General features: G+C 44.1%; 1 protein-coding gene across 2 annotated transcripts in view; it reads right to left on the bottom strand.

Moving 5' to 3' along the window:
- GABRA5 (gamma-aminobutyric acid type A receptor subunit alpha5) overlaps positions 1–11171 on the bottom strand; it is a 56912-nt gene extending 45741 nt beyond the window's left edge. The window contains exons 1-5 of one of the 2 annotated variants that reach the window (XM_068681330.1): positions 11036–11171; positions 10460–10518; positions 9716–9868; positions 1348–1469; positions 106–173 (exon numbers count right to left, since the gene is read on the bottom strand). In XM_068681330.1, coding sequence (XP_068537431.1) covers positions 106–173; positions 1348–1469; positions 9716–9801 — 276 coding nt within the window. In that variant the 5' untranslated portion in view covers positions 9802–9868; positions 10460–10518; positions 11036–11171. The remainder of the gene's footprint in view (positions 1–105; positions 174–1347; positions 1470–9715; positions 9869–10459; positions 10519–11035) is intronic. The other variant, XM_068681318.1, reaches the window with a different exon arrangement.
- Between the last annotated feature and the right edge of the window lie 1767 nt (positions 11172–12938).

Below are 12938 nucleotides of genomic sequence, written 5' to 3'. Positions count from 1 at the left end.
AAGAAACAACCGGGTTATGGCAGGGTCAGAACAGTAGTGATGGTTCTGAAAATGGCTTTAGCCCCGTAAATACAACTGAGTTGGGAGCCACATGCGAGAACTTACCATCTCTGTGTCTGACACGGGACCAAAACTGGTAACATAGATATCTGTTTTCACCTGTGTTATTCTCTCTGTAATAAATATAGGCTCTGAGTCAGTAATTGCTTTAAGATGCAATTCGTGCTTCTGATGCATTTCTCTTTTAACAACTTCTGAATCACTCCAAGATCCCCAAAAGATTGAAATTAAGAAGACATTTGAGGAGGAATTTCTTCCATGATCAAATGCAAACATCGACCTTTGAGAGCCCAGGCTCTTTCCTTATGATCAGTGGAAAGAAACAGGCCCTTCAAAGGTGCAATTCCCCTGACTGATAGCTTTCGATGCCTGCCACAGGATGAAACAAAGTGTGCCTTGGAAAGGCGTATTTCCTTCTGCTGAACTGGGTGATTTGCTCAATGGCAGACATCTACATTATAGATGTCCAAAGCTAGGTGAAATTAATTCTACCTTTAAGACCCTTAGGTCTTGCTGGCATCTTTTCAAACTGAGGACTAATTTAATTTAAGGGCAGAAATTTCAGAAGTTCGTTACGTAAGATAGGAGCATCGAGCCCTATTTTCAAGCATCTCTGCGTAAAGTGAGAGAAGAAGGAGAGAAAGGAACGAAAGCAATGTGTTGGTCTCACAAGAGGAAGCGGTGGGGGTAGCCAGATTAAAAAAGGGCCAGGAAGAAACATAACAGATGGTTTACACATGGGAAGGAGATGAGAGAAATCTGGGGGAAAGAGAGCTGAGGAAGGGCTCAACAAGGTTAGGATGGCAAGTAACTATTCACATGTTATGGTTTTAAAATAGCTGCTGTAGAGGTTATCGAAATGACATATCAATAGAGATTTGCTGTAGCTGTCTAAATACGGATGGTTTGAGGTTCTGTTTTAAACAGATTTTTGTTGCTGGCATAATTTTATACATGCTGACCAGCTAAGGAACCCTGCGGCAACCTGCTAGCACCATGTCTCGCTCACCTTAAAAGAGAGAAAGGGAAACCAAAATGCATTCAATTACAGAAAGCATGCATCATGAATGCTCTTCTCATCCAACCTCAAAGGGTTGATGACTGAAATAAAGGGATGTCAGTGACCCCTATATGGAGCCCTGCTTGCCAGGAGGCAAGTCTGATTTCTGGCCTCTCTCTCATCAAGGCTGCACCAAGAGCAGGTGTCCATACGTGAGGGTGGCAGGGGTCAATCTGTGGCACCATCACGCACACGGTTCACCGGTCACAGCCAACATGCCAGTCTACCTCCCAGTCCCGGGCGCAGCCGGTTGTCATAGCCATCCAGCAGACCATCCAAGATCCTGGTGAATATGGTAATGTTATCATTGGCGTCCTCTTTTCCTGGTGCTGTTGGCGTTTGCGAGAAGCTATTTCATGCAAAAGAAAAGAAACACGTCAAAAACTGCATCAGTCTCAAGGGACCTCAAGGAAACTTCAAGATGAGAGCCTCCAAGCTTCCTGCCCTCTCCCCTCCAATTTCAACTGATCCTGGTTTTTCCCTGGCGATAGTTTTTCAGTCTTGGGAAACTGCGTCAGCTCATGGTGGGGCTGGATGAGCAGCACGGATTTTCCTGCAGATGCTCCCTCAAGTCTGCCTGGAGGAACTATCTAATCCTTACACACCAAACACCTTCTCATTTCCACACGTTACGTAACTTATCCCCAGAACAAAGGACAAATTCTAACCTCATTTGAGGATTACGAACTCCCACTGCATCCAAAAATCCCACCCCAGCTATCACTGGGGTACCTGAAAGGAATACTGCAGCACCAAGACAACAATTCTTCATGCCTCCTCTCTCTTCTGAATAAATTATCCCCCACACACCTTGTAGTATGCAAATAACAACAACATGTAGTGGGCTTTGCTCCATATATTTGCACCAGATTTTTTTTTCTACATTCAATCTGAACTTTTTTTTTTTTTTTTAAGTGACTTATGGACAGATATATTTCAGAAAGGGTCCTTCAAGCCAGCAAAATACCACTGATTTTTTATTTTAAACTTGTCTGCTCAGGTACCTAGGGCTCAGCCCTAGGAAGCTGGCTTACATAGAAGCACCCACAAGGATTCCCCAGCTTACAGCACAACCAAAACTTGCATTTTTAAATCCATTTCATTTTAATTTAAAGACACTCAGGAGAATCCCCTGCCTACTAATGCCTTTGCTTAACTAAAGAACAGATAAAAGACATGTAAGTTATCCATAAACAGGCTTCACTTGCAGCAAGCAATAAGACCCTCTTAAAATGGCAAGTTTTCTCAGACTTGGTGCTTATTCAGCTTTAAGTCTCTGCTGAAATCACCAAGAAATGTTCCGTCTGTGAAAGAGGGCACATCACCCCACAGGTAGCCATACCCTACTTTATGCACCTGATCTCGGTGTGAACTAGTGACCCAGAGATAAAAAAGATAATAATCCTTGGTTATTTATCACCAATCCCCAGGGAAATAAATCTGCAAATAAACAGAGACTCTCCAAGCACTCCTCTGAATAGATTGCCTTGCAGAATGCCTGTAAAATATGCATGATACTTACCGAACAGAACAAGAATTATAAGAAGAAAGATAAGTGACCTCAACCTGTACCTCCACAAGGTTTACACTAATGCAACCTTGCTGATTCCCATGCACTCAGCCTGGGCACAGTCTGGAAGTTTTATGGACACAAGACCTGGCTCATGACAAGCTGCTGGTGGCCACATACCACCCCCTACACACTAGTCAGACCCAGTCTGGGGGACACACAGTCCTGTGTCTGCCCCCACTACATCTTGCGTGCTTCTGCCGGAAAAAGAAAGGATTGCAGAACCTCTCAGGAAAGGGAGCAAGGCCAGGCTGGTCTGATTCCCAGAAATGCAGAAGCACATGGAAACTCCTGGCCAAGAGTGGTTCCTCACAGCATGGGTGAGGTTGGCAATGCTGCCACCCTCAACAAGCTCATCATGGGGAGAGCCTGAAGCCACCACAAAAGGACATTCCCGCTGCTGCAGTCAAAGGTTCATCTGTGAATCTCACCCATTTTTTAGGCTGTCCTATCTCTCCGTGGTCTGAAGATCAAACTAACAACCAGTTTTCTCTGTTGTGCAACAGTAAGGCAGATATGTTTGACTAAAATGATATGCAGTTAGTCCAGTGGATGCAAACTGATTAAAGAAACTTTATACGTCCTGGCACATTGGACCATTCAAAACAAAACACTATATATATATTTTGTCAGTTATAACCAAATGGATTCACTGCTTAGTAAAGGTATTACATACACATGGCACCTTAACAAAAAGGGACAGGAGATGGAAGTCACACAGGTTCTTCCTATGCAGTTATCATAACTAAAGCTTAGGTAAAAGCACTACTTAAAACTTTTCTCGGTTTCTCTTTAGCCCATTTTCTTGAGAAAGAGACATGTGTCATGCTGTCTGCCTGTTCCACCATATCAACATAGGAAGCCATTTCCATTTTCCAATCCATCTGACAAAGAAGCAGAGAGATCAAACTTCATTTTGTTCCCACAGGTTTCATGAGAAGCAGTGACTAGACAAGGGGAGAGAGATCTAAATTAGTGCCTCATTAAGTAAAAATGTGAGGTCAGCAGCCGCCTATTCCCTCTGGCTCGCTGACTGGGCCAGTCAGCATGCATGTAGCTCAAAAACAGCCTCAGCAAAACCAGCCCACCTCCTCCCTGCTAATTAAGAGATACAGAGGAGACTTGCAGGGTGATTAGGAAAGATACTGGGAGAAATAGACTGCAGAGGTAAAATGTAGGTATTGCAATGGGAGATGGGAACAAGAGATGCCAAATGTGGAGCTCGGGTTATTGTAAAACTACGGTGCTGAGGACGCAGCATACAGAGCTCCACTAGTTTCTCTGCTCTTGAAAAAAGCTTGTTATTTTTAGTGCTTACGTCTGAATTCAAAGCCAATTGAACTCAGAGGAAAGATTCCCATTGAACTATTTTTGGGGAGACAGGACAAAATATATCTAGTTCTCATAACCTCTCTTCTGCATCTAACATGAGTAATTGATGTTGCTTCTTTCTATCTTGGCTACACATCATTCCCCAGAACAGCATACACACCCCAAATACTGAAATACTTGTATAGCCCCACAAGAAAAGCTAATTAATAGATGACAAAGATGTGGAAATGACTACCGTGAAGACTCATAAAAAGTCTGCACCTCATCTGCAAAACAGCAATCCAATTTAGATTTGGCAGATCACTTCACCCATACGTGAAAGACAAACACGGCATCTGATGCTGAATTTTAGAGAAATGTCAGTATTATGTGAAGTTGCATCTGTACATGGATTACTGTTTGCCATTAATGCAAATGTTATTTTTTATTTCATATAAAAGTTAGGGTTTTGTTTGAATTTCTGAGATTGCTGGTAAAACAGCAGTTCACATTTCAGTTTAAGTGCTGAGGATGTCTTTTATGACATCAAAGCTTTAAGACTGGACTGGCAAAGTTGCACGCATTGTTGAGTATTAGATATTATAGCTGTATGAATAATACAGCTATAAGAAAAGAGGTGATATCCTGAACCAGTTGTTTCCACACATGTAAAGGTTATGTTTTATCAGCAAATTAGTAGGTAAACACATTATTGTCTTGCTGCAATCAAAAATGTTTTTGAAGGAGACATTTTCAGTTATGGAATATAAATAAACCTTGAAAAGAACCTTAGGAGATGCTAAGAAAATTCAAAGATAATTAAATTTAAAGCTCATTATTGGACATAAACTAAACCAACCAGGAATACTTCTCATTATATTTATTTAATACTGCAATTTCATGGTGACTCAAAAAATCAGAAGCTACAGAAAAGGCCATCAGTGTAAAATGTAATAACTCTCTAAAGATGCTCAACTACCTCTTCTGATGAGTTCATCGCTTACCATTTTAAACATTGTCTTTTTTGCTATCTAGTCAAAATCGTGACATGTTCTATTCATAACTCTGTTGTAATAAGAGGAAAATGTATTGTAGATATTTCATGATTTTCCTGAAACCTTTTTTAAAATAATAATAATAATAATAATAAAGTAAGACACACTAGAAAATAACTGAGGAATATTTTGCAATTGCAAACATTTTTTTATTATTATTTTTTTTTCCTCTCTCTCTTTCTCTCTCTCTCTTACAAGTAAAGTTTCCAAGAACTTGCTTTAATAGGATTGGGAATTTTACCAGAACTTGAGACAAATTAGCAGTTGGTAGAGAAAACAGTGGAGAATGCATTTGCACAGTTCTGGATGCTGTCAGCTGGACAGATATCAAAGGAAATATGTTTACTTTTCCGAGTGGGCTTCTTCCCATCCCTTTCTTACAGATTCTTCAGATCTAAAAACACTGATACTTTGTGAATTTGAGCCCTGAAAATTCATTTCTTTCACAACAGATTAGGATACAGGAAAGAGATGCCAGAAAATACTGAAACTTTAACAGTCCTTGCAGATGTTTTAAGAATAATTTCATTATTTTATTTACCAAGAGCAGTATTTCACTACCTGCTGGGAATAGGCAATTTTTGAGCAGTGTGACAAAAGCCTGCATCCCATAGGGTGGTATCCTATCACCCTCACCCCTCTTACCCCTTTATGTCCATTTCAGCATCCTGAGCTTCTCCCCAAAATGTTACACACCTCCCAGTACACCCTGCTTCCCCGAGCTGCTGAAATGCAGGCTGACAGAAAGGCAATACATGTGGGATGGCCCGCAGGTAGCACCTGCTACCTGGTCAGCCTGCTTAATGTTGGCAAGGTGGTGATGCTCAAACCACAGCTTTCTGCTCAGCAGAGGAATGAACCTCTGCCTGCCTTCCCTGAGCAGCAATTCCCTTGCTTTTCCAGTTGTGGGAACTGGCTGATGGGTTTCTGACATGTTTGCAAAGCTATCTGGAGGCATGGAGAAGGAAAGCAACACAGGATACAAAAAAAAAAAAAAAAAAAAAAAAAAAAAGATGAGCACGACCATGTAACCATATGATAATTTTCAGAAAATGAGTCTTAAAAATCCGAGGAAGAACTCCCCAGCATCTGCGACTACTCAGAAAGGCATAACCCATCAGAACAAACTGCTCAGAGTTGCAGAGACGAACTTGAAGCAAATGCCACAGCCTGAAGGAGAGGTATGTTTAGACTAAATAGCAGGATTATGTTCTCAGTGATAAGGACAGTGAGCTAGTGGGAAAGTATGTGAAACTACAGACCCGCTGCAGAGCAAATTCTCACCGCGCACAGAAAAGTGTTGCGTTGGCTAGAGCTACGTTTAATTGGGATCTTCTGTTTCCCGTGTTTCTACTATTATAAATATTATTAGCAGATGGTGACTGAACTGTGGTTACACCAACAACATCCGTCCCTGCTGGTTTAGGCTCTCGGACAGATTTCTGAAATCGCACGCCTAAAACGCAAGCGTGTGCAGGGACTGTCATCAGCTTGTCCCCAAAAATGTCCCCACATGCAGCCTGGGGCTTGTAAAAATGAGCCAAGGCGCAATGAGGCTGGTCAGCATGCGGCTGATCATGTGCCACCTCATCCCTGGGACATCTCCCTGCTAACCAGCAGCCCATCGCCCATCCTCAGGGCTGGGATGGGCAAGATGCTCAGCACTGCCCCAGCACCCACAGCATCTGCCAGGACAGGACCTTGCACGAACTGATTCCACCTGTGGGATGCTCGACCCCACACGTTCCACCTCACTACGTTGATCTTACAGGGCATCAGTCTGAAGGGGGTGGAATCTGAACTATTTTGAATTTCCACTGACCTGCTGCCAGGAGAGCACCCACTTTCTGCCTGCTTTTGACAGTCTGATCCTTCAGACCTTGCAGGCATGAAACTGTGAGTGAATTCAGTGCAACCCTTCACGTAAAACAGACAGAAGGAATCAGACTCCTGTCTCATCTGAAAACACCCCTCACAGTTATATTCGATATCTAATTATTGTCTAACCCTAATGTGAATTAACTTTTTTTTAGCCCTGAAGTGGTCAGCTAGTTGGACCAGATGATCTTTGTAGGTGCTTTCCAACTGAGCTATTCTACTCTACGCTATTCTAAATAGCTCACAATGTTCTGTAAGGTAAATATCTCCAAATATTTCAGTACTATATTGTAACTCATTAGATCATGATATAACTCGAGGCTGAAGTCATACAGGCTTGAAGAAGCCTTGACTCGTGGTGGGCTCTATGCAGAAGTAGGGTCATAGAAAAATTACACCAATAGGGATAGGGGAATCATATGCTCTTCTCCTTTGACCTATATCCTTGAATCTTAATTCTGTGATTTTTCCTTAAATAACTTCTACCAACCATGCCTACAGTCCTCCTCTACAGCCTACTGATGAGGATAACACTCAATAGTCATTCCACATTTATGTTAACCATTAATCACAGACTTTTGCTGAGATTTCTGAAGTAGCCTAGGAGACTGAGATACATAATTCCTGTTTATTTTACCAGGCATTGTGCATCAAAATCCCCAAAGGTGGCTTTAGCTAAGTCATCAAAAACTGTATTTATGATATAATATAATCATGGAATGACTATGGAGGATCATACACAAATCTCTGCCTTCATCTATAAAGTTCTGCTGCATTTTGCTTTTTAATTTGTGGTCATTTAGCCAATCACTTTTGTTTAGCACATTGCTAAAAGCACTGAAATGTGGCAGTGCAATCCAAACACGGATGAAGCTAATAAAAAAGAATCTGGTAGCAACAGCAAGTATTATCAGTATTAGGTTCTGGATCATAGCAGTTAATAAAGCAGCCTACATGTAAATTGTACCGTTCCGTCCTGAAGAGTCAGTCCCAAAGCACTTAGCAAATTACACTCTGAAACTGCTTCTGCTTCTGAAACAGAAGCGCTGGAGCATCCTCTGTCTTTTGAGCAGGGTCAAAATTCAGCCCTAAGGCAGCATGTGAATGGCGCAGTGGATTGGTGCTGCTTATCTCTGCAGGCCCTGACTACAATTATGAAATCAGAAATTGGGGGTGGGGGGGGTGAGGGGTTGTTACGTGATGATCTTGTTGTAGTGCACGGCAGCTTTTTGACTAACTCACAGAAGACGAGTGTCCTACATTCCTGTAACTGTCCTGCTCTGGTTACCTGACAGGTTATGGGACACGATTCCCACCTGAAACTTCTGTTCATAATTTACTCGGGAGTCAAAAGGTAGAGTTAAGCCTCTTTTTTTGCAGTCTCTGTTCTTCTGTTCAATGAGCAATGCAGAAGGTAGACAACCCCCCCCACCAAAATGGTTGTGCCAAACTAGTGCAGTTAACACCTTCTGTAGGGATAAGGGCAGTCAGAAAGGACTTGAGGCAACAGTCCTCAAGATGTCCTCAGTGTGGTAATACTTGGTTAAACCCCTACCGTGTCAAGACAAGTTCAACACCAGTTCCACACCACCTAAGCCCTCTTCATTTCCATCAAGAAGTCCAGTGAGTTTTGCCCTAGGCCATAGTGAAAGCAGGACTGAGCTTTTCCAAGGTGAATAAAGCAGCCTGCAGCAATTTACCTTCCCTGTGGGTGCAGGTCTGCAGCTGTTCATACATGGCACTATGGTCACAGCTTTCTGTGCACCTACTTAAGACACACTCTAAAGACAGGGCTGAGTCTTGCTTACAGTACAGAGAGTTGTCATTCAAGGTTTGGTCTTCTAGTTCCAATCTGGAAAAAAATACTTTGATTGAAATAAGAAGCTAATTTGCATCTCCATTTTGTACCTTCTTTTAGCAAAGAAGTGATGGGTATGCTTGTGAATCAGCACACTGGGAGGATTCTTTTTTTTTTTTTTTTGTCTTTTTTCTGGTGAAATCATAAATAATTGTTCTCCTCCACAAAAAAGAATCAACCTACGTTTCCAGAGCACTTGCTAAATGCTTCTTCAGGGCTCAGTGGCATAGTCTGATCTTGGAAAGTTCCTAAGATATCTCATTTTAGGGAAAACATGTAAATAGAGGTTTTCTGTCTGTTTTGTGTGTGTGTTTTGAAGAACTACAGTAGGAGTATTTCTTCAATACAGTTTTCAAAATCTCACGATCAAGAAAGCACCCAAAGCAAAAAATGAGGAAGCAGAATTCCTTGCTATGCACCTCAGGGAAATGCAATTTCTAATTACTCTAGCAAGTTTCAAATTCAGCTCTCCTCCTGAGCGGCCACAATCTTACTCACTAAGAAGCCTATACCAGCTAGGAGCATGCACCGGGTCCTGCTGCTGTTGCAGTCTGGCACTGCTGCCTGCAGCCTGTGCCGCCAGGTGAGAGGGAAGGTGCGAGCCCTCCTCAGTACAACCACACCAGCAGCCAGCGCATCAGCCCCCGCCTGTTCCATGGCCAGCTCAGGGCACTCAGCAGCCAAAGGCCCAGGCTGAATTTCCTCGTTCCCCCCCTGCAAAAATGATATGAGCATAGAGAGCTGATAGGAGACAGAAAATTGGAGCAGGAAGGCAAACCGCTCCTTTTCTCCCGGCACCGGTACATTCAGATCAAATGCAAAGCTTGCTTGTTTTGTGCTGCTGCTCCACACCACATGGAGCCAAAGCTTTTCATTTCCTTCAAAAAGCCACAGCAGAAATTCAAACACAATTGGCAACTTACCCGAAGTGGCTGGTTAAACTCATGGAAACGCAGAAGAGGAAGAAGTTTTTGATCATGATAAAGCCAGAGACCGTTCCATTGTCCATTCCAGAGGAGATGAGTAACGCAGGTGGTTGCTTTGGTAAAGGTGCAACTGCTCACTTTGTTCTCACGCTGCAACAATACAAAAAAAAAGAAAAATTATTACACGGACGAGCAGCAGGACAGCCGACTTCAGCTCGCACCGCATCTTCTGCTCTCTGTGTTTTTCACAAACTTCTTCAGGCTTATGTAAACATCATCTGTTTATGTAAAATTCTATATCTTCAAGGACATGTTTTACCTTCTGCTGACAGCAAACTGCAAAACAGGAAAAATTCTTAGTGGCCCAGTTTTCCTTTACATTTGTTTGTCATGTAAGTAACTAAAGAAATCGTTTCCCAAATGCCAGTTTTGACCGTTTACCTATTTCAACAACTTCCACACGCCTGCAAACCCCAGGCTGTGTGCAGCCTCCGCATCCCTTCGTTCCATCGCAATTTTTTCCCATTAAATACCCGGCTTCCCCTTCCAAAATCCCAGTTAAAATGCCAAGAAACACCTACTGCTTCTTGGAATTCACGCTGCTGATGCACGGCTTAGAAAAAGGAAGGGGGGGTGGGGGGTGTAAAAAAGTGACCTTCCTTGCAAAGGCACATAAACCTCACGCTAGCACCAAGAACGCCAGTAACGTTGCTGCTCCAGCGACCGCTGCTTCTCGGATACCTGCCTCAGCCACCAGATCACCAATTTCAGCATCGTGCTCTAACGTTTGCCTCCGTGCCCTATTAAAGAAAAGGAAAAAAAAAAAAAAAAAAAAAAGCAAGCAAAAGAAAAAAAAAAAAAAAACAACAAAAAAACAGAGGGCAGCTGCCTGGATTTTCCACCTGCACCCCGCTCCCACCGGCAAAAACTCACTCCCCCCTCCCGGCCCAGAGCCAAAGACACCAAACCCAAAGATGTCAAACCCAAAAATGCCAAACCCAAAGATGCCAAACCCAAAGATGCCCAAGCCAAAGATGCTAAGGATGCTAAACCCGAAGCCGAGCCGCCCCCGGGCTGCCCTGCGGCGAGTCCCGCTCGCTCCGCTCCACGCCGGGGGGACGCGGCCGCTGCCCTCCCGCACGGCACCTGCCTGCCCGCGACCCCCGACCCTTCCCCTTCTTTCCCATCTCTTTCCTTCCCCTCCCTTCCCTTCTCGTCCCTTCCCCTCCCTTCCCTTCTCGTCCCTTCCCCACCCCGCCGCCGAAGTTTGCCGCGGCCGTGCGCCGGCCCGTCGGGGCTGGGGGTCCCGGCTCTTACCGGCCGCCCGCGGAGGGGTGGTCGAGGGCGAAGGGGGGCGGTGTCGGCCCCAAAGTTGCGGCGCGGAGCGGGAGCGCCGCCGCTGCCTCTCCCGCCGCTGGCAGGCGCGGCCCCGCCGCAGCGCCGCGCCCGCGCCCGCACCGCCCCCGCGCGCAGCCCGGCGGCGGGAGCGCGGGTCGGTGCGCGGGGGGCGCGCACCCCCGGACCCCCTTCCCGGGGTCGTTCCTGGAGATGGGGACCGTCCAGCGGCAGGGGAGCGCGACGGTACAAGGGCGGGTGAGGCAGCGGGAGGTTCCCTATGTACCCAGATACATCCCCATATGCACGTATAGACACTTACATCCATGCCCACAACATGGATATACCCGAAGATATCCCACTATATACGTATAGACGTATATCCATGCCCACAACATGGATATACCCGAAGATATCCCACTATATACGTATAGACGTATATCCATGCCCACAAAGTGGATATATCCACATATATCCCCCTATATACGTATAGACACATATATCTGCGCCCGCATCCTTTCCCATAGCTGGTGGACCTGCACTATGCCATCCCAGCTCTTAAATGGAGAAGCTCAGATTTGTGCACCCAGTTTCTTTTGGAGCGCTCGTTGCTTTGCACACACTGGTGTTTCAGGAGGCCTGCAGTAATTTGGGGTTTGGTTGTGTAGGAAAAGGGGTGTGTTCCTTCGGCACCTCAACACAAGCAGCGTTACACTTAGCACCTGCTCAAGCTCGGGCTGCTTGCAGAGAATCATAGCATCCTGGCATCATCAAGGTTGGAAAAGACCTCCAAGATCATCTGGTCTAACCGTCCCCCTACCACCAGTATCACCCACTAAAGCATGTCCCTAAGAGTGGAGCAGCTGGTGCATTTTGACCCATTCAAAGGATGCGACGAGTGCATTATGGTTTCTGTTTCCCTGGATTCTATGAAGTGCTTGCAACGCTTTGTAGCATACACCTTATGTAGGATAAAAGTGATTTAAATGTATACTGCTAAGACTGTACTTTAATTAATACTCCAAACTCAGTTATTAAGTGAGATAATGTCTAACTTTCAGGCAACTTTATGGACCAATGAGGCATGTATTTTTCTTATATCCATTAAAAAACTCTGAGAAATTAATCCCACCAACAAAATCAATGTTGAATCTGTAGCTCATTGCCACCAATGGTGCTGCTATACATACACCTAGTTCATGGTCTGCACAACTTGAGTTGAAACTTGGTCCTTATGAACTCGAATCTTAATTTTTTTGGTTATTTGCGGTGCTTATCTGTATCCGGATTTTCAAGCAATGCGTGATTCTGAATGCAGAGCCAATGACACACACTGTTCCCCGGTGCTCCTCAGTGACTTCAGTAAATATGAAGTTGTGAATGAATGCTGCTATCAGAAGCGCTTTCTGCATGCTTAAAAATATCTAACTAGCATGAAGCGGCAGTACTTTCTCACGATAATATTCTTGCCTAGGAGGGCTTAAATCAGATTTTTTACAGTGCTTTGATTTCTAGTGCGAACTATTTATATCTCTGTATAGGTGACGTTGTAAAAATATGTTATCTTTAAATAATTTTACGAAAGAAAGACGGAGAAGTATTGGCCTAGAAATTCCCTCTGAGCGGGTGGGAGCTGCACGCTCTTCCGCTGCTTGCTCCAGTTCGCGGAGCCGGGCGTCAATTCCTCTAACTTGCCGGAGCTTCTCCTCAAAGCCATATGCTGTGGATTCACTTCACAAAATCGAAGGAGAAGAAAGCATTTACGTCTCCGGGACGCAAAACAGCGACAAAAATGTTATAACACGTGTTGGCTTCAGTATACAGGGAAAATAAATACAAATAAACATAAAAATAAATAAAAATTAAAATTAAAATAAACATTAAA

This window comes from Anas acuta, chromosome 1, assembly GCF_963932015.1.
Source record: "Anas acuta chromosome 1, bAnaAcu1.1, whole genome shotgun sequence".
Classification (NCBI taxonomy): Eukaryota; Metazoa; Chordata; class Aves; order Anseriformes; family Anatidae; genus Anas; species Anas acuta.
The sequence above is the reverse complement of the archived record's forward strand: the minus strand, read 5'-3'. Positions and strand labels throughout refer to the sequence as shown.